Source organism: Cavia porcellus, unplaced genomic scaffold, assembly GCF_034190915.1.
Source record: "Cavia porcellus strain 051 isolate PalLab524CR breed Dunkin Hartley unplaced genomic scaffold, mCavPor4.1 scaffold_2, whole genome shotgun sequence".
In the NCBI taxonomy this organism is placed as follows: Eukaryota; Metazoa; Chordata; class Mammalia; order Rodentia; family Caviidae; genus Cavia; species Cavia porcellus.
This window is the reverse complement of record NW_026947485.1, coordinates 146101300-146123751: the sequence shown is the minus strand read 5'-3', so window position 1 is coordinate 146123751 and position 22452 is coordinate 146101300. Positions and strand designations below refer to the sequence as shown.

Genomic DNA, 22452 nt, shown 5'->3' with positions numbered 1-22452 from the left:
AGGCTTTTCTAAATCCTATTGCTTTGTTTATATTCCAGTTTTTATTTTTGAAGCTTTAAGGATGCTCAGTTCTTTTGTTACCACTGCTTTTTGACAATTCCACCACGATATGTTTTTGTGTTGGTCTTTTTAAAATTTCTTTCACCTTTTTATTTATTATTGTGTTGGGTCCTATGAGGGTCAATTTGGAGATTTGTGTCACCTATCACTTCTGGAAAAATTTATCACATATCTTTGATAATTTTCCTTATTTTTGTGTAATTCATAAATGAAATATTATACAACCTACAATTTTCCTCTTTTTCTCATGCTTTTCCTCTATTTTATGTTTCTTCTGTGTTTTAGTCTTACTTTGTGGAAGCTATTTTTAATTTTATCTCTTCAACTGAAAAAAATTAAATCTATAGTTTTAATTTATGAGTTCTTTCTTATGCTTATCTTCTATAGGAGCCAAATTTCTTTTTGCCTCTCTAAGAATATAATCTATGTTCTTAAATCATATTTTAACATTTATTTTGTTGTTCCTTATATTGTCCCTATTTGTTGAAGTTATTTGATCTTCTGGCTCTTTCAAAAAAGCTTTCATTTTGGAAATTTCTCTAAATAATCTGTAATCTGCTCATTCAAGTGTTATGCACCAAGACTATAACCAGAACCAGTGTGCCCGGGCAGTGCTTGTGTACTGGACAGCAGTGGGCTGGCCTTTTCGATAGAAGGGTACCTCCAACATCAGTACCTACAGATCTTTAGTTGAAAGCTATTCACTTTCCTCCTCAGAGGAGAGTCCTTGAATCACCTTCCCAGGTGAGAGCAAGCCTGATTGCAAGCCTTGTAAAGAAAAGTGGTAGAAGGAACCATGTCCTCTGAGTGTCAAGGCTTTCTCTCAGTCGCTCTGATTTGATTTCTCAGAGAAATCAAATGCACACAGCATTCAGGTGAGTGGGTGGTCTTCAGTGAAGAGGTTGTCCTGTAGGAGAGTTTTGTGCCGCAGGGAATGGGAGCCCAGAGGGTGAGAAGGGGATTCACAGCCGTGTGTGTGTGTGTGTGTGTGTGTGTGTGTGTGTGTGTGTGTGTGTGCGTGTGTGTGTAGTAGAGTGTAGAGTGGTCTTCTTAGGGCCTTAGGATCTTAGCTGGGCGAGGAAGGCTTCTCTGTGGTGGTGGATAGACTTAGTTTGCTAGGGCTACTACTTTAACAAATTAGAAACTTGGTTGCTGAAAATAGTGGAAATTAATTTTTTCACTGAGGTCCACAAGAGATGGAGGGAGGAAAAGGGGAGAAGTTGAAAATATAGCTAAAATGTGTTATGTGTACATACCAAACTCTCCACCAGGAATGTAATCATGACCCCAAACACGTATTAATGAAAAATAAAAACAGAAAAAATAAAAGGTCTAGAGCTCAGAAGTCCAAAAGCAGTTTCACGTGGTTGGAGTCAAGGTGTGTGTGTGTGTGTGTGTGTGTGTGTGTGTGTGTGTGTGTGTGAGTGACTACGTCCCTCAGGATGCTCTATAGAATAATGGATTTCCCTGAGTTTTCCATCTCCTGGAGGAAAGATACTAGGATTCCTTGGCTTGTGACCCTGAACCACACAGACCTGTTTTCCTCGTCACATTCTGATTTGTATTTGCCAGCCTCTCTTTTAAAAGGACCCTTGTGACTGCATTCAGTCAACCTAAACAGTCCAGGATAATCTCACCATCTCCAAATCCTTAGCAACCTATATAAAGGCTTTCACTTCCTCCTTGCCCTCCTTTTTTTATTTTATTATTTTTTTAATTATAAAAGGTGACATTCATAGAATCCAGGGATTACAATGTGGGTAACTTTTGGGGCATTTTAAAGCCTATCATGGATAAAAAATGTAAATCTTCGTATAAATATGTTTATGTGTACATACATTTAATAGCTCTGTCTACTAAGAGGGCTGGGAGCAGAAATACTCCAATAGCAATGAATATAACTAGGTCTTAACTTTAATTGTGTTTTGGGTTTTCCAAGAGTCATATTCTGAGACAGACTTTTATTGGATGGCTTCACATGGGTTGCCCAGGGTAAGGTATGACCTTGTGCATGGTGGCTGATAAGTGGCTGATAGCAGACTGCCCAATTTTTTTTTTTTTTTTTCCAGTACCGGAGATCAAACTCACGACTGCCTGCTTGCAAGGTAGGTGCTTATGCCGCTGAGCTAAATCCCCAGCCCCTAGACTGCCCTAGTTTTAACCAGAAGGAATGAGTGCTTGATGAAATAGATGTCTCATTCAAGCATGTGTCTGGAGCGTGTTTCTGTGTCAGAAAGTAAAGTAGCTGATATGGGCATATGAAATGGACACAAAAGTCAGTTCCACTGACCAAGTCTGAGACTGAGTATCAAAGTGAGCAGTGATAATAACAGATTGTAATCCATTGAGTAAAATCAGAAACAACCAATCCACATTTATTTTTTTCATACTTATAAATGAATAACAAATTGAAAATGTCTTGAGAGAAGGGATTGGGTAATTTAAAAGTACTTTTGTGAAAACTGCTCATAAGTTATGGGAGGGTAAAAGAAACACTTGTGAAGAAGCCTGACAGCCAGGGCTTTAATCAAGAGATTAAAACAAACAGCAGGACTAACGGTGGGCCCGGGATCGTAGGCTGTCTAATGGGATGCAATCCACATCTATGATCATTTTAATCTAACCGTCACAAGGACACATCATTGTAACCAAAATTATCAGGGTAATGTGAGTAAGTAACTGGCCCACAATCCTCAAAAAATTGCCTAGTTTGTGAAAGTCAAGCAGCTGTGGGAAGAAGACTAAAGAGGTGACAAGGGACTCAGGGTGTGGCTCTGGCGGTTGGTTAGTGGGATCTGCAAGTTAATTAGTGGTGATAGAGCCGTGTTAACTACTGGATATTCATGGTTGCATTGTGGTTGTGTAGGAAAATGTCCTTGTTTGTCAAAAATACATGTTCATGTATATGAATGTGATGATGCCTCATGTTGACAATTTATTCTCAAATGAGAATAAGTATCTTTGTGCGATACTTACAACTTTTGCCCACTTTTGAGATTGTTTTTTTTTTTTTTTTTAAAAAAGCAGACTACAGTTGCTACCCTCGCTTTTGTCATAATGTTGCTTATAGACGATTGGCCCTGTCTTGAGCCATGGGGAACAGGGCAGAATTCTGAGCAAGGGTCAGAAAGAAGGGAACAAAAATGCAAATATTACTGTGTTGACTCCTACTCACCCCGGGGACTGTCTCCCATGATCCATTATTTTCCACTCTGACTTCACTCTTCTCATTCCAATTTCCACTCATCCTCACCATGAAAATGATGGGTCACTAATTTGCCTTCTGACCAGGGCCCAGCCAATGGCCAAGTTGCGTGGAGACCATGGTCATTAAACCACTAATTAATGGTGTTCTTTGGAAATGAATGGGCAACGGAATCTTACAAAGCAACTCAGATCAATCTTCATTTAACACTCTCCACTATTGTGAAAAATAAGCAAAAAATAATAATTTTTTGTTTCTTTTTCCTTCCATGTTACTTGGTTTTCTGTGTTATGAGATTTTTCGGTTTATATCCCTTCCACCTGCATACATTTCCCTCAACAGTCGTGGGCAGTTAGCTTTCAGACTCATTGTGGCAAGCTGTTGTAGTCAAGATTATCTTACCAGCTACCGTCATTCAGGGATTTACGGGAACTGGTGCTTCCTCAAAGGTTTAACTCCATTAAGGAAACTTTCTTGTTTCTTTCTTATTCTTTTTTGACTTTGGTCCAGAATCTGACGTGCTATGCAACTCCTCTTTATTATTAACACTGAGTTCAGTGTTATAGCGAACGTTAAAACTCTAATTATAGCTGACGGTGGTTTCTAGGTGTCATCCTTGTGCTAAGCTATTCTAAGAACTAGTTTATTACTTCTTACTGCAGGTTAGGAGATAAGTGTCAACTTAATGGGCATTTTATAGTCAAGAGACAGACAATAAACTGGGCGTTTGATGATGATTCTCCAAAATGGGCTTCCACGCCACACCAGAGAGCTGCCGGTCTAGATGAAAATACCCTTCAGTTATCAGTCTGAAAACCAATTTTGCAACACCAATGCTCCTGCCCACTTATTTTCTTGCTTATTCAGTTCTCTATTTGTGCATTTGATTGATGGTACCAAATATCACATCTGGAACCCAAGCTGCTGTGGAATTTGGGAGATGTCCTCCTCAGCAATTTAGCTCTGTATCCAATATAGGAAGGAGCACAAAACTGTTAGTCTCAGAGTGTCACTTCTTGAGGTTGATTTAAATGGATGTGTGCCCACGGTAAGTTTGCAGTGGATCCCGGAGTAAACTTTATTTCCAACAACCAAGTTCATATATTTTCACAATGATTATTGTGAAATATCTGAATACAGACCTATTTGAATACACCTATCTGAATCAGACCTATTTCTGCAATTCTTTTAGACTGCTTTCTCTTTTCTAAAGAGCCCTACTGGTTTCTTTCATGGATAGTGTATCTCATAGTTGTCTGGTAGAATTTTTGTAGGATCACAGGTTTCCTACTTTCTCAGTCTTACAGAAAATTGTGACCTTCAGTCGCTCAGCATTTCAGTGAGACAGGCTGTGTAGCAATGCTCAGTCCAGCCAAGACTTCCTGGAGGAGGAACCTTATGTCTCCACTGCTGCTTGTTCTTTTTCAGTATCATATAGAAGCTGTAACCTAGCACTGACCAGTAAAAATTGTTATGGACCACATATGAAATTTAAAATGTTCTACCGGCTACATTAAATACTAAAAAAAGTTAAAATTACTTTTAATAATGTATTTTGCTAAACCAAATGCAATATTTTATAACTTTAAGATGTAGCCAGCATAAAAATTGCTATTGAAATACTTTACATTTTGTGGAACTCAGTCTAAATGTAGCGTAGTCTGCACTAGGAACACATCATCAACGGCCTTTTAGGGGCTCAGTAGCCTTACGAGTCTGGAGGCTGATTTTGCACAGTGCTGCCGGAACTGGAGAAGCCACGGCTTAGCTTGGTTCGGACTGTGGTCATGTGTGTTTAGGAACTCATTGCCTGGTGTCACTATAAGGCAGAGGCCCCCAGAAAGGGAATGAATCTAATGACATCGCTTCTTTCGTTTTTGTGGGTATGCAGCAGGAAGCCTTTCACTCTGCCTTAAGTGTTTTCAAGATGTTTTAATGATATGACGCTGAAATGACCTAGCTAAGGATAACTTCATGACTGACAGTAATTTAGCCTGTACTTAGCACCAGCTAACTTGGGAATCTCATTTTTTTTCAAAAACATTTTTAGTTGGATGGATTTCAAAATTGGAAGTACTCCTCTTCCATTACTATTCTCCCCCTTCCTCTCTCTCCTGCTTCCCCCATTCCCTTCTCCTCCAACTCTACGTCCCCCCACGTTTCTCTTTGGTACTGAGGATTGAATCTAGGACCTGCACACCGAACCACATCTCAAGTTCTTTGTTAAAAAGAAGTACATGTATGTATATACTTATTTATTTATTTATAGTGCTGGGAAATGAAACAGGGGATTCACACTGAGCTATGTCACAGGGCTCTTTTTATTTTTTATTTTGAAACAGGGTCTGGGTCACTAAGTTGCTCAGTGTGAATTTAGGCTGAATTTAGTTCCTCTCACATCAGCCTCCAAGAGCGCTGGGATTACAGCTGCACACCATCACATGGGCTTCCCACCATTCATACAGGGGTGAAATGTTGAAACTTTTAGGCATTTGGTGCAGTGAGACGGGGTTTTTCTCTTTCTAGCCTACATTGTCGGCTGTGATATTTTGGTCCTCTTTCATGAGCAGAATGCACACTAGAACTAGGCTTTCATTATTTACCACATTCTTCAGCTGTGCTGCTGGACTTGTAATATCTCTTGTCTTAGGCAAGCTTAACACACTTGTTATTTGGGTCAGGAGAATCTATTGTATTCAATTTGAGGATCTTTTTTGCCTCTTATTTCTTGGCATCATTATGTAAAACTCTTTCAGTGCCTTTGGATTCGTAGGGAAATTAACACTTAGTATGTCATCCTGTGAAGTAATACAGCCATTCTCGTGGCATAACTTTTGTCTCTGGTGACCACGTATTATTTGGAGAATACACACCTCTTAGACACATCAAGATCCCATCATTTTATGACTAAGCCTCTATGAAGATTTGACCTATGGTCTGTGTCAGTGAACTGACTTTATAGTTATTTGGGAGCAAGTACAGGACAACCTAATGGCCTTGTGAGGATCTCAGCCATCTCTTTCCTCTATTTGCTCCTTTTACTGGAATTCCATGTTGTGTCATTGGGTATATCTTGCCACATGGATCACTATTTCTATGTTACAAAGCAGCTTATATCTCTAATTTCATTATTTTCAGGTAAACTTTAAGTGAGCTAGATTTTCAGGTTTCAGTATATCTCAGTTAATTTATCTTGAAGCCAAGAGTTTAAAAAAAATCACTTCTCATCCTCATTCTTTTAACTAAAGAAGACAGAAACTTCAAATGAACTCATCGGGTAAACTTTTCCCCACCTGTTTTTCTTTTTAGTGGTGGTCTTTACTTTTGTTATGCATTTATTGTATCATGTATTTACAAGCACGTGTTTGCAGTATATAGTGATTACAGTTATCGTGGAAGTTGGTACGTGTACACCACACATCTTAATTCGTTTTTCTTTCCTTTTCTTCCCGTCTCTCCCTGCTCTCTCTGACTTTTGATTCCTTTCTCATTTGAAAGGTTGTTTTCATTTTTTCCTTCAGTTCTCTGTGGAAAGGTCTTTCCCTCCACCTCCATCTCTCCCCTCTTGTAAAAGATCACCCTGTTTCCTATGATCTGCAATTTTTTCTCTGTATATTCTGGCTTTCTCATATTAGAAAAAGCTATGCGATATTGAAACTTGTGTTCCTAGAATATTTCACTTAGCATTATTCCTCCTGTTCAGTCACATTCACACATATCTACAGCCAAACAGTTTCTTTCTGGTTCACATTAGTCATCTTTTGGTAGAGCTTTTTAAGATAATTAGAGTCTCCTTGTTCTTTAGTGTTTGGGCTGGGTGTTACTTCTCTTTTCCATCATAACTTTTCCTGTGATCTCAGCAAGTCGTTTACCAGTTTTGTGTCTCTGCTTTATAGCACAAAGCAAGGATTTTATTATGTAACAAAAGAATACACTGAGTGTTCTTTGTGTATGACACAGTTGACCTATGCTTTTAGGGCTTGTGCTTTGAGTTATTCTTATATTCGTAGAGAAATTTTTAGACAACATGATTTTTGAGAAAACTGGCAGATTTTGAGGGATACAAACTAAGTCTTTGAAAGGGAACAAAATAAAATTATGAAAATATTTAACTTATAAAAGACCCACTAGCCATAGCAATACTCAGCCGAGCCTAACATTAGCAAAATAAAGAAGTTATTTAGCTTACAAGACTTTATTATCTAAAACTTATCCATGACTGTGTACATAGGAAATCAGAATACATGCGTATCCATTGATTCTACTCTCACTGTTAGTAACACCAATAGTTACAGGGATTTAGTAGTGTCAAGAATATGTTACCTAAATTAGTCAAAAATTATGAGGAAAATATGAAACATTGCAAAAAGCAGTGTTGCTTTAATTACTAGGTAGTTCATTTAGGAGTTGCAGGCTCTTAGCAAAAATATTTAAGACTTCAGTGATAGAGCAATGCCTACCTTTATAGGACTCGGTCACAGGGACTTCATTCATGCGTCTCCTCCCAGGTCACCTCAGAGATGACAGCATGCCTGGGTTCCCCAGGTGTCCATGATTACCCCACCTCCATTCTGGCCTCAGTTGATTTGTCAGTGTGACTCTGACTCATCTGCCCTGGCCCGTGTGGAAGAAGTGCTAGCTCCATGCTAAGCAAGCTTCTTTGCATCTGAAACCTTTTTTCTAATGGTTCAGTTTCTTTCTTCAAACAGAAACCTAGCTAATATCTAGGTCTCATTTTAATTAAAAGACTTTTCCTGTCCACTCTGTCTAACTAATGTTATTTCTTTTGTTGAATGAGTTGGTTATTTTTTTTCTTGTGCTCATCACTTTTTGTGTTTTTCTGATTCATTATTTACTGCCTGGCTGGCTAACTGCTAGACTTCCTGTTTAGAGGTCAGCTCCTTAGTGAGAATGGAGACTTTGCTTACCGAGCTGCTGTTCTTCAGTGCCAGGCATGTACTGAAAATGAATGAATGAATGAATGAATGAATGAATGGACACAAAGGCTAAAAAATTGCATACATTTTAAAATCTAATGTTATTTTGACTAAATATGTTGACACTACAGTCTTATTTTCCTACATGCTAAATTTATTATTTGCTAATTGGATGGTGACCTATTGCACTTTTATCAATATACATAAGAAGAAATAAATTCCACACAGTTTTGTCCATAGACTGCATTTATTTTACTTGATTTCTGAACCATATAGACTTTGTCGCAAGGTGTAGTGGAAATACGATCTTATTTGATAGGACATGTTGGTTTATTTTCAGTAAAGCATCAACATTTTAACTCTCTAGCAATGCACGGATCAGCACCTCTGTTTTCTTTAGCTGATGATATGCCCAGGGTTCTAAGCTGCGACTGCATTTGGAACCAGGTAGAGGTCCCAAAGTAAAAACACAACTGTGACAAGGGAGTAAAATAGGGACAGTTTTGGGAAAAAGAGAACTTCCGATTTTTAATGATAGTCTCTTTATAGGACACATGGGAAGGGATTGCTCATTTATTTGCTTGTGTTGTTTATTTTTGAGACTCAGTTTTGTTTTGTTGCAAGGATTAGTCTCAGGTACGTGTGCACAAGTGATCTTTCTGCCTCAGTGTTCTGAGCACCTGGGCCCACAGGGTTGTATCACCACGCCTGACTGGGAACTGCTGTCCTTGCTCTTACGTTTCAAGGAACTTTCTGTTCAATCAAAACACTGACCTAAAACTTTTAAAATTAACTATTAAAACTAACTTTATTAACTTTTAAAACTAACTATATGACTTCAAGGCTTAGACATTAAAAGAAAGCCTTTTTAAAACATTGATAAACATATTTTTTCAAAAGGACAGGAAGATACTTTCATAACAGTTACAAAAAAATCCTGAAAACAATATAATAAGTATAGTTTGAGGGAAACCTGCAATTAATTCATAGAAAATATAATAATGTTGAAAAAACTGAAGACACATATGACTATCATGGTCCAATTAGAATCAGATTTTTTATGCAATTGATACTTCAGATGAAGAGAAATTCTATTGAGAAGTCCATATGAATGTAGAACGAAACTATTGGATCATAATCTTTTTTTTTTTTTTAATCGGTACCAGGGATGGAACTCATGACTGCCTGCTTGCAAGGCAGGCACTTATGCCGCTGAGCCAAATCCCCAGCCCCTGGATCATAATCTTAAATTGAGGTAAAGAATAGACTAAAATTCCTGAGCACAAAGTTCTGATTTATTTCATAGCGTGGTTCTTTTCAAAATGAAGTCATTTTTACAGTGACTACAATTAAATGGCCTCACACAAAACATTATATATGTATATAATTAGACATTATATATTCTTATAATTATAGAAGTTGAAGTATGAAGGACACGTGAGCACAATCAACTGGAAAGACTAAGAGGGAAATTTTAGTAAAATAAAAGATTTGGTTGGTACAATGACATTTACTCAAGAAGATTCCCAATTCACACTCGCGTTCACAATGTAGCACTTCATTGCCCTGCCGCAGAATCAACACAGTAGTGCAATTGTTATAAAAGGTCAGATTTTCGACTCATTACTATATGAACAATGGCTATGTGCTCTTGTGTTGCATTTATCACTTTAACTACAGGTAACTGTACTTTCCTCATCATCTTGGACTACATTATAATTTATTGTAAAACATGGCAACTTTTAAAAGTATGAGGTAATCGATCTTACTATTTATTAGCAGTTCAGGAAAAAGGATAACTTCTCAAGAACTTTTGCTTAAGTAAACTAGTTTTGAAATCTATTTTTTCAACTGAGTCTACAGAAATAAAGGTGAAGAAATTAAGTATCTGAATATTGAATGACCTGATGTGGGCAATACAATCAGTTGGTATCTGAGTTGGAAACAGAATCATGGGCCATAACTTGATACCTGGCTGTGGCTGCTTTTGCTTTTGTCTGACAGGAGTTTCTTCTGTGAGTGCCCACTGGTAGACGACAGGCAAGCTCATTAAACTGCAGTCATTTTGATGAGGGTTCTTTGGCTTCAGGGTCTCCTCCATATTGTTAAGCTCATGTAAGTAGGATAAAATCCCAACAAATGACTTTCTGAAGACTCCACTTTGGATAGATGCAATCCTTCCTCCCCCTACTTCATACCAAGCAAATGTACAGCCAGGGCTGCAGAGCTCTCAAAATGTGATACAATGTGATCTTACCTCCTGGGTCACGAGTAATTTCTTTATTTGTTGGAATTGGGGTTGAAAGAGAGAAATTATTATCCCACAGAAGACTGGACCTGAGATCAATAAAATTGACACTGTCAGCAGAAGTCAGGTTCTTCCATGTGCATAAGGAAGCAGAGGACACCACTTTGTGGATTATTCATAAGTCAAGATGAGTCTTTCTTTGCCAGGGACATTACATCTGTTGTCTCAGTATGATTACTAATAGTGCCTTCTCTTAAAGTGGCTTCACTTAGAAGCTAAATCATTCAAGGCTCTTTAGTGGCAAATAGCAGCAGCTCAATTCAAACAGCAGCTGCCTGGGTGTCATTCCAGGTTCCACCATGCAAGTCATGAGGCTTAATTTTGGATATCTGGAAAGAATAGAGATCCAGATTACATCCACGAGGGAAAAAGTGCTCCAGAACTATGAAGGCTCCTATCTCTTCTCTTTGATAAGTGGGGAACTGCCATTAAAGGGGGAGCTGCCATTCTAAAATTGGGTCTTCTATATATATTGCTGTGGAGGCCTTTACTGCTATTGCTGATATGAAGCATTTCTGACCCTAATGTATTGATATGACTGACATACAGATTCTGGCCATATTTCATAAGAATATTTCAGTGTGTGCAAGCGCTAAGGGATTGTGACCCTCACTGAATTTTGAGACTCCCATTTCATGCATTCATGCTGCATGTCAACTAAAGTCAACTTTCAAAGAGAAAGAATGAAGCAGATGAGCAAAACCCAGCAGAGCAGAGAGAAAGATATACTGAACTCATGCTCCAATCAGGCCGTCCCGGAGGAGGGTGCTACCATGTCATATAATTATAATCAATTGATGCTAATGTTATCCTCACAACTTTCTGTAATTTTCAGGACCTAAAATATCAGTGGAATTTAGAGGATAAACTTAAAATTAGCAGATTCAGATTTCATCTGTGCTCAGCTCAATGAATGGAACTCATTTATATACTGTTACTAGATGAATATTGAGCATTAGTATATGTTGAGTATTAAACAGGCTTTAGTTCATGGAGTCAGCAAGACAGGCATATTCCGGTTTCCCTACAGGCATGATTTTAGATGTGATCTCCTTCCATTCTGCTTCAAAAGACTTATCAATAGCTAACTAAAATATTCAATACATTCTTTCTATATATATCTTTGGTATTCATCTGTGTTAGGCTAATGGCCTATGAAGAGTTACTGAAATGAAAATTCTCTGACAAAGAATGGATTCTATGCTAAAAAGGAAGACTTGGAAACATATGAAAAGGTATTTATTAATATACATATGTAAATGTGGTAAGCATATACATAATGTGAATTTATCCTTATAGTAGAGCATTTGCTGTTTTAAAAACTGTTGTATAGTTTCATTACCTTTTACATTCATGGTTGTCGGGCAGATTTGGTTGAAAAATAAAATTCCACTACTAGCCAAATCTCTGTGAAGAAGGTATGTTTTTTCTTAAAAGAAGGGAACAAAAATATTGTTCCAAGTCCAGGCAGAAGCTTGACAGATTTGAAGGCAAGAGATCACGGAGAAAATTTTCTGGAACTCTGAGGATGAGACAAAGAAGGAGCTAGACTGATTGCTTTAGTATTCCCTTCCTGGGGGAACAGATTGTTGTGTTTCAGAGACTTGTTAATTTATCTTCGCTGAATACAATTCTCCCAGGAACCCAAGAACAGAAGAGGGCAATGATTTTCCTTGGAGTCTGTGCACCACCAGGTGAAGCAGAATGATGACCCGGCTTAGATCAGCACCCAATAGGCCTGCAGCGGCCTTACAAGAACATTTCATATTTAGATTAGGGTTTTCAGAAATACTGATGAAAACTCTGCCAGATTTACCAAAGAGATGCATCAATGGACTGGAAGCCAGTCCTTTGGTTTTGACATCAGCCATATTTTGAGGCATCTGACCCCGAAATCCAGAATTTGCCTTCACCTGTTGTGTTAGATCCTCTGCAGACAGAGTCTCTAGGGAATGTCTCACACATCCTCAGCAGCTGCTGGTAAGAAGAGGAAGGAGCCAAGACACATTTTTTTCGGAAGCCATCCACAGAGACGTGAGGAGGACAAGTCCTTGCTAATGGTGATCATATTGAGTAAACTGATGCTGCACATCCAGCCAGCACTTTTCATATGCTGCACGTTGTGTTTTCATAAACATAGGGAGTTTCAATTAACCTGAAATTCTTCCTTGAGATTGTTGTAAAACTAATGCTGGAATTGACGTGTTTACATTCTCAGCCGAAGTATATAATTACCTCTTTATGGATGAGGAAACTGAAGCAAAGGGGGGTTCCAGGAACCTGTCTCAGGTCACAGGCAGGAAGCAGCAGAGCTAGAATTTGACTTAGAACTCACTCACTGCCTGCTGTGACTGCTATGAATTTTTCCCCCTGCTGTTTCTTAATAGTAGTGGATCCATAGCAGCTTGGGAATGTGGCTCACAGCAGGTGCTGTGGGGGCCAGCTGAGCAGTGAGCTGGTGGGGAACCTGCCCTGATTGGCCGAGAGGCTAACCCTAAAATGCGCAGTCAGCAGCCAGAAGTGTGAAAGGCTAGTCTAGCACTTTTTCCCTCCTTATGAGATCTATTGGAGATGGAAGTCTGGTGGATCTGGGGAAATGTTCTTAATCTTAGAACTAACTTTTCCCCTTTAATTGCAGAGGTCACAAATCTCTGGGAATCACGAAACGTAGGTAAAAACACTCTCTGCATAAAAATTCTCCTCCACAACATATCTTCCTAATATCTTAGAGTGTTTAAGTCTATAGAAATTTCTAAGAATAAGAACAGTAGGTTTTGGGTATGTTTCTGAGCTCTGAATGTTGATAGCATTCATTTTCAAGTAACTCATATGAATCCTTGAGTCAGAGAAAATGGTATTCACTTTTTACTGGATTATTTGCTTCTGTTTCCTCCTCTAGAGGAAAGCTCAGCTCCAGTGTTTGAGCGGCTGTGGTCCCTTGCTGGCTGCCTGGTAACAGCACGGTCTGCACATTCCATGGCCTAACTCCAGGAAGGCAGAGAGAACTGCTGGGGAGCAGATGTAGGAGCCCCAGGTTTCTGACATGAACGTTACTGATGCTGCTGCTGAAAGGCCTCATTATTACTGTGGCAGATACTGGGAGAACAAAGGGACCATTTTCAGAATGGAGGACTGCCTGTTGTTAACTGAAAATTTTTCAATTATGGTATTAAGTTGGTCAGAGTTATTACAGGACGCCTGTTTTGGCATGAGTTTGTGCAGGAAGCTTCTCTTAGTACACGTGCATCCCACAATCCTCACAAGCCTCCTTTATCTAAATTATGATAAACAACAAATGAAGCTATGGTAACTTCTTGAGGACTTCACATTCTTTTTGGCAAAAAGGAGGTAAAGAATCTAGGAAAAATGGCACGAATTTCGGTATTATTTTCATATTTAAGAATCTCCAGAAAAGAATGTAATTGAAATTGCAGGTTGGGTATGGAAGTTCATGCCTGTGATCCCAGCACTGGAGAGGCTGAGGCAGCAGGATCTCTGTGAGGCCAGCCTGAGCTACATAATGAGTTCAAGGCCAGCCCAAACTGCATAGTGAGACCCTATCTCAAAAAGACAAAAACAAAACAAAAAACAATAAATTCTTTCAAAAATGGCATAGATTTTTTCCCCCACATTTAAGAGTCTCTGGAAAAAGGATAGAATTTCAATTAACCTGAAATTCTTCCTTGAGATTGTTGTAAAACTAATGCTGGAATTGATGTGTTTACATTCTCAGCTGAAGACAAAAAGCACTTGGTAACCTGGGTAGTGAGTGGTTTCTTTGTTTCTGAAATAATACCACATATCCTGGGGGTCATGAGGAGTGTAAGATGCACAAGAAAATGTTAGAGGTGGAGACTTGCTCTGAATTCCAGTTCTGCCATTAACATTCTGTATAGTCTTCAGCAGGCAATTAGTTACCTCCCTGAGTCTCATCTGTGAAGACGAGAAGTTGAGATGTAAGATCCTTATGAGCTCCGAAGTACTATTATTTTGTGAAAAAAATAAGGTTTTTTCCCACCACTCGCCTTTCCTTCTCTGAGCCATGTCCCATCCCTTCATTCTGTCTGTCAGTTGTTCCAGTGCACTGGAATTTACGGCTGAACTCCTTGAAATCTCTGATTCATGTTCCACAGAACTATATGCATCACAACATCTTGGAAACAATACAGGGATTGGTCCACTGAGACATGAAGCCAAGGTATGGAATTTCTTTCAAAGTTCTATAAATTTTGCTTTCAGGACCAAGTTTGAAATATTCTTGCTTATTTTATGTTTTTGGTGTGACAGAAATACACATAGTGATGGACACTCGTGTCTTTGAGACCCATGTCTGAGGTAAATGTATTCCTCTAAAGTCAATCTAATTTTTTATCTTTCTTAACAATAATTTTTATTATTTTCTTTTATCTGGAAAGTCCTCGGAGACACTTGAGCGTATTTATTGTAAGATGACCTAAGACAGAAGACTTTACTGAAATCTTTACTCATTATTTAAGCCATTTCATTTCTATGTTCTTAATTTTCCCAAGCATCAGTATCTGCAACATGGCCTGAAAGCATTCTAGAAAGTATACAGTCAAAGCACAGAATAGAATATTTAGCAAAGGATATAAGATAAAATACAATTTAAAATTTTTAATATATTTATTCTTCAAAAGATGGGACTAGGGGATGCTAGGGGATGCTAATATGCAGCTTATGATATTATTGATATATCTGAACATCACATTACATATTGGTATTATTGGTATATCTGAACATCGCATTACGTATTGGTTTATTGGATCAAAAGCAAAATCATAATCTTATTACAAAGTTTTAATACATTAGAGGAATAATAATTTGGAATGCTGTGTGAGGTTTTGTTTCTTCTTGCAATAAGCTGGTACTGATCTTATGGATGCTTTTCCTTAATAATTATACTTTCTTTCACATTTTGGTTTTTTCAACAGGTCAACTCATGAAGTCTTGAATAGCCTGATGCAAAGGAAGCCACTTTTTGATAGATGTTTTTAGAGCTGTAATCCATCTGCAGGAAAAAAAAAATAGTGTGAAATAGGCCAATAAACAAATTGTTGGACTCTGGGGAGGTAAAATTTACAAAATTCTTTAATATACTTTCTAGTTGTTTTTCTTGTTTATTGAGCTTAAAATTAGTAAGATTAACCATGTTCCTTACATTGGGGATTGATTAAGAAGGTAAAATACCAAATGTGGTATATGCAATAATAGCAATAAAAAATAAATTTGAAAAAATATAAGCAGAAGGGAGTATAGTGTTTGCTAATAGAGATTAATGGAGCTACTCCTGCAATATTTTAAAAGTTATTATTAGCATTTTATTTGTTTCTTTTTTCTTTTTTTAAAATTTTATTGATACTGGGGATTGAATTCACGACTGTGTGCTTGCAAGGCAGGCACTTATGCCGCTGAGCTAAACCCCCAGCCCCTGCATTTTATTGTTTCTATTTAGCTTTAAAGTTTGGTTGATCACACCTACAGTAATCAAATATTGCTATACAAATAAAACATTTATTTGTTGAATTCAATGAAACCAGAACAAACTCTCCAGTTACGTCTCCTTTTCCTTCTTTTCATTTTCTTGATCAATGTTTTTAATAACATATGTTCATATTGCTGTTATTTCCAGGGTAAATGTCATTTAATGAAACAGTGCCAACTATGACCAAAATGAGTTAGCCAGGGATGTTTCCAGCAGTGGATCTGAGAAATACTGATTGGCTAATGTGTTTCATGATTCTATGAGAGGGTGATGTGTTACTTTGTAAGCTTAACTTTAGGGGTAAATGGGATAGCTTATGGATCCAGAGTTCCATTCTTTTCCTAACAGTCAGCACTTTGCTTTGAGCTATTTCCCTAATGATTCAATATTGGTTTTGACTGTCAAAATCCCCTATGGTTTTAGCAGTGAGATCCAGCTCTTCACTTCCTTTCTTGGAGAAGCCAGTGGATTTTATCATATGACAGCAAAGTCTATCTTACTGGCCTTTTCTCTGATAGCTAGCTGAGCTCACCTTCAAGAGGACTATCTGCAACTGCCATCCAGATTGTAGTCCCGGAAAGAAGATTCTGGCAAAGAATCTAGCTGTTCAGTAGTCACTGTCCTAGGCTCTGGCACAGTCTTTGAAGTGAGAGACACAGGCAAAATTTACACCATTGGATAAATTTGAAGAGATTCATGATCTCCCCCAAATGATCATTTGATGGAGATCCTTGTAATTCCGTTTTTGTAATTCTATTTCTTTGGCTTAAAACTGTGTATATAGTTCTTTTAAATGTCTCTGGACATTTTTACCATGTCATGCTTTACTGAGGTGTTAGAAATTTTTTCATTAGATCATGTCTCATCTTCCAGATGTTTGGATAAACAGGTTTGGATAAGTGGGCAATGGTCATGGAGCAGGTGAGAGGAGAGGGGAGACGGAAGGCAAAGGATGTTTGAGGTATTAGAGCCAGGTTAGGGAGACTGCAGGTTCAGAGAGGGACGCTTTTGGGACCAAGGAACATTGCTCTGCCTCACGGTTTTGTCACTGTTAACTTTATTCCTCTTATTTTTCAGAGTTATTATTATTATTTTTTTTTTATTTAAAGAAAAGGAAACGAAAAAAGAAAAAAAATACATGGAGATAAAAAAAAAGGGTAGAAATAATACTAAATTACAGACAAACAAAAGGTAAGAAATTGCTGGTTGATAAGTTACAAATTGTCATCTTCGAAATGGCTGTTCAGGTTATAGAATTAAAGTATTTAGAATGACATTCAAAAAAGTGACCCTACAAACCATTCTGCTCTATGGTCGAACAAAAGCTCCGTAATATGACTATCAGTCCCACCTATTTGTTTTACATCTCTAAGAGGGTAAGGTTAACCATATCAAAACAGAACAGAACATTTAAAAAAAATAAAAAATAAAAAACAATTTAAAGAAATACAGATTTCAAAGCAAGTCCACTGGAGATCTACCTTATCTAACTGTCTCTAGCTTCTTACAAATAGTTGTCCCTAACTTCACCCACTTTATATACTTATTGCATATTATAGAACTAATCAAATCATTACAGGATGATGGAGTCTTTTTAGGTCCTCAAGTTCCAAATTAGGGAAGACAATAGCAACTACCATCGCATCTCTCATTCTCTTTGTGATAGCCGTCCCCATCTCTGCATATGCTGAAGTTGAGCTGAAGAAACCAGTCCAATGTCATTCTAATCAGCAAGCAATAGATTGCTAGAATTTATATTATAATGCTACAAAATAAGCCTCGGGTTTTTCAGGTCTCTTCCTCAGAGTATTTGTTCCTATCCTCTCTGTATTATAGGGAAAACCAAGTCATAACAAGACAGCGAAACAATTTCCTAGAAAAACATGCAATGGATAAGACTTATAAAACTATAATATAAATGATCTTCCGTAGCTACTATGTTTTCTCTTGTTATTTTCAATAGATTTGTCCACAACACTGGCTTATTATAGTTAAACATACTTACACCTATTTTTATAAAAACTTATCTTTGACTGCATTGTAGTATTTGAGAGCTGTTACTGATTCATACCAGTATGGATATCCTTTACATCTTGTCATGCTCAGAGTAGTTTCCTCTACTTTTAGGGTTGATTCTAACACGCATACCGATTTCAAATAGGATCAGTCAAGGCCAACCAATAGTCTTATGATTCAGATACAATTAAGATCAGTCATAGTAAGACAATGTAAGTAATACAGGATTTCAGCCTAAGTCAATAGGAAAGTAAGGATAGTTACCATGGTATAACCTGCTATTTTTGGTTCTAGAGGTCTGTGTCCTCAAATCTGACATGAGTGGACAGACCAGAACAAATTTAATTCAATCTAAATATGGCACTAGGACTACTGTGTCTTTTAAATCGTTATACACCGTTAGCAATGACCTCTGCTTTTTTTTTTTTAAATATAGTTTCAGAGCTGTCTCTACCAAAGACTAGCTTACCGTCTCTGCCTCATGTCTGCTACTCCACTTTTCTGCTATATTTTGTCTACCTTATTCCCTCATTCCATTGTCTGCCCCGTTCACTGAGGCCTCTCTGCCACTGTAGCTGTAATCCTGATTTCTCTTCCTCTCTTTCTCTGTAATGTCCTTCAGCACTCTCTTTCAGAGTTATTATTAACTAAGTTTTCATTTGTGCATACCAATTTGGACACTGAATATATCACAAATTAGATAAGTTTTATGTCCTTTGGTGGCTTATAATAAAAGACAACAACCAACATATATGTGAAAAGAGGTAAAATGAAAATTGATGAATTAATGAATTATAATAATTTATAGGTTATGGTGCCAATGAATTTTTCATATTGCCTTGAGAAGAATTGAGGACTGCTTTTCCATTAAAAATTATTCTTCTAGAAAAGTCATCTGTGAAGGCATTACAAGAAAAAAAAAATGTCCAAAGGAATATTAAATATGGAGAGCTCAAGGAAAGGGAGGGATTTAACTGAAGATGTGGCATTTGAAATTAAGGACAAGGGTTTTCTAAAGAGACTTTGTCAGGAGCTTTAAAAAGATGAAATACAAAGCCCTTGGCTTACCGTTGGTTTTCTGTCTTGTTTTCTGCACAGAAATAGAAAGTCTTGAATTCTTCTGATGGAGGTTTGAGTTCAATTACTGATTCTTTGAAGCTATGGATCTGTTCACTCACCCTATATCCTTGTAGATAGAGGCCACCTACAAACGATAACGAAAGACCAAAAAAAGTCCAGTGAGAATAGGGAAAGAGTAGAAGGTGAAAAAATTTTGGAGAAGATGTCAGGAAGATTTGTTGGGAGAAGAAAGTCCTCGGTCCAAGTATCTTATTTTACAAGTGAGGAAACTGAGACTTCAAAAGAGTAAGTTGTAAGCATAATGTCACACAACAATTAATGATTCGTAGCAAGACTGGTAATACAATTTGAATTCTCTGGCTTCCATTTGTGCAATCTTGTTACCACATGCGCAGCATTTTGTTCTGGGTAACTGTGTGCCAGAACTAGCTTGCTTACCAGGGGACCTATTTTGAAATAAAATTTTCAGTGTCAAAGAACAACACTTGTATTATCACATTAGAGGGAAATTAAATAGCATTTTCTGGGACAGAACCATTATAACATCCTTTCTAAAACATAATGAGGCAGTTTCTACCACCAATATTTATTTATTTTTCTTTGTGACTATGCAAAGTATACTTAAAAATATGAACCCATAGGGTGATATGAAAGAACCATCTGGAATTAGTAATGAGAATACAGGATTGATTTGAAGGGGTCATATCTTTCTAGTGGTCCTTTCAACTCATGTTAGTGGTTATAAAATATGGTGCTTGGCCTGAATTTTGTTTCCACTGTTTAGGAATGTGGTGGTGGTGGGACCTCTGGGGAAGTGTCTTAGAGCAGAAGAAATTTCTGAAAACTCTGGAGCCTAGTCTGTTTCATGTCTTGAGGCTGTGAGGTAGCCTGAATCTCCCGCAGAGACTCTGCACTTTTTACTATGAAATTATTTTCCACTGTGTGGATATATCACCTTTTATTTATCCATTCATTAGTTGATGGGCATTTCAATTTTCTCCAATGTTTTGGTTATTATGAGTAAAGTTGCTATGAACATTCACGTACAAGCCCCCCTCCACCCCCAGGTATATATTTTCAGTTCTTTGGGCAAAGAGTGGAAATGGAGTGCACTAAGTGCTAGATGTTTCAGGATAACCAGAATACCTAAGGGAATATCATAGAGTACTGTCCAGCTAAATTCTCTGCTTCAAACAATGCCACCCAGCATTATATGTTACTGTCTTGGTTACTGCATTGGCTTTTCTGTTTGTGAGACTTTTTTCCCCTTTGGCTAAGATATGAACACCCTTTCTTGTCTCTACCTTTCTGATGATGGTTTGGAAGATTTTGTCCAAAAAACCTCCCACAAAACAGGAAAGTTTTCCGACTCTTTTCCCAATCACTTGTGTGTTATACATGTTTGGCAGCAAGGCATCCTATTGTAACCTCACTATTTCACTGGAGGTGACGCCACTGGGTCAGTCTCTCTCTGTTACGAGGTGAGTAGGGATAGTGATCCCGCCAGCACCATGTTAGTCTGTTAAGCATTACGTGTCCCATTGGCTGCAATAATGTAAAATATGTGTTTCTAAGCAGTGCACAGAGACCTTGATGTGATTTATTCATGAACAATAGTCAGCGGTCATGATTTGTTACTACCAGGCTTTGCTGGAGAGCAATAAAAGGGAAAAAAGTCATCAAGCATGTGGTGAATGACAAGGGCCTTCAGGTGCATATAAAGGCATTTGACTAATGGGTTTCTGGAATACTTACATAGTGACTTTTAAATATTAGCAAGCACATGCAAGCCAACAATGCATATTCTTCAAGGATAACACTGTCTTGACAGTGAGGAAAGCCTTTGGGAACTGATGAGACTCTCTCTCCCACTCCCACGTTACATGTTAAAGGATATTTATCTAGCTGAAAGTGAAGTGTGGGATTAGGGATGTCTCATAGGGTTTTTCTAGGAAACTAGCTCTGTCGTCTTGCTTCCCACATCTTTCTGTATTCTCTATTCTTTTTATCTTTTCCCTGACATTTCTTGTTGTCTTCAGTATACTTTTAGCTTTTAGATTAATGTTATTACAAGAAATAAGTCATGCCAACAAAACCACAAATACCTTCAGAAATAGAAAATATCACATGAGGTCTCCCAGATCATTAGCATAAAACATAAAGCAATGAGTAAAATAAAAAATTAGCAATGTATAAAACAGCAAAACAACTGAGACGCTATGACCAAGCAATCAGGTCACAGAAGCTAGAGTCTCAAGAGCACAGCAAGGCATAGCAGACATATTACAAATATAGTTGAAAGGAAGCAACTCTTCTTTCGTACTTTGTTTCTAAAATACTGAACATAAAATTGACTCCCTCTTCCTATCCTTGGGGCCAGGGTCTTACTGTGTTGCCTAGATGTCTCAAACTCTTAGGCTCAAAAGATTTTCCTATCTTAGGCTTGCAAGTGCTGAAATTACAGGTGTGCATCCCTGAGTCTGGCCCAGAGCTGACCAGACTGGTATAAGGACAAATGTAAAGACTACTTATTATTTATTGTGTGTCAGTATTTTCATGACTTTTTTACTTGTGATCTGAAAATGTAATAAATTCAAATCTACATGGCTTCACATTATTGACTAAAAGTTTTGTGAAATGTGACGATGTATGCATGATACTTTCTATTACATTAAATTCTATTCAGTTGTTTTAAAAATATTCACCACAAGCAATTACAGAGATTGTGTGACTCACAGAACCAGACTTGCAACCTGAGAAGCACTGGTGTGAGCAGCGTTACGACAGATCACGGAACTGGGTCAAGGTGGGATGTGGAAGCTAAGTAGACCTGGTAACTACAAGTGAAAGAGGAATTGTATAGACCAGTTTAAGGTCATTTGCTCAGCATCACTTAGAAAAATAGAAAAAGAGTATTAGAACTTTGCATAGTTTTTAATGAATGTAACACTGATTCATGTTCCACACATATAAACTGAGTAGGTGAAAATGAGCCTTATAGTGCTTTTTTTTTTTTTTTTTTTTTAGCACAGCACCAGTTTAGCCTTCTCAACAAATTCCACTGCTGCTCCCACAATTCCTATAGACCTTGTGATAAATAATTACCTGGTGGACGTTAGCTAATTTAATCACTGTGCTGATATCCAGAGTACCAAGAGTAGACATATATTATTTCTGAGTTAATGCTATTTCAAGAAGAGACATTTCTGCTAGAGGTACATACTGCATATAGCATTGCAGCTAAGATTTTGGGTAGGGCATTCAAACAGAATTTGTCCCCATTTTGCTTCTGATCTTTTAATTGCTGAGTGACAATTAACAGGTGAGTTAACTGTTCTGTAAA

At 37.7% G+C, this 22452-nt stretch overlaps 1 protein-coding gene and 1 long non-coding RNA gene across 3 annotated transcripts in view; one reads left to right on the top strand and one right to left on the bottom strand.

Annotated features, from left to right (window-relative positions):
• The window catches only part of LOC134475305 (uncharacterized), a 44747-nt gene that overhangs the window by 6581 nt on the left and 15714 nt on the right, over positions 1 to 22452 (top strand). The window contains exons 3-7 of the long non-coding RNA XR_010046453.1: positions 2130 to 2165; positions 14582 to 14708; positions 15463 to 15600; positions 17091 to 17204; positions 19128 to 19394. This is a non-coding gene — a long non-coding RNA (uncharacterized LOC134475305). The remainder of the gene's footprint in view (positions 1 to 2129; positions 2166 to 14581; positions 14709 to 15462; positions 15601 to 17090; positions 17205 to 19127; positions 19395 to 22452) is intronic.
• The window catches only part of LOC100715200 (uncharacterized), a 109256-nt gene continuing 101939 nt past the window's right edge, over positions 15136 to 22452 (bottom strand). The window contains exons 12-13 of one of the 2 annotated variants that reach the window (XM_063245488.1): positions 19098 to 19233; positions 15136 to 15539 (exon numbers count right to left, since the gene is read on the bottom strand). In XM_063245488.1, coding sequence (XP_063101558.1) covers positions 15464 to 15539; positions 19098 to 19233 — 212 coding nt within the window. In that variant the 3' untranslated portion in view covers positions 15136 to 15463. Of the gene's footprint in view, positions 15540 to 19097; positions 19234 to 22452 lie in introns of those variants that run through there. The other variant, XM_063245489.1, reaches the window with a different exon arrangement.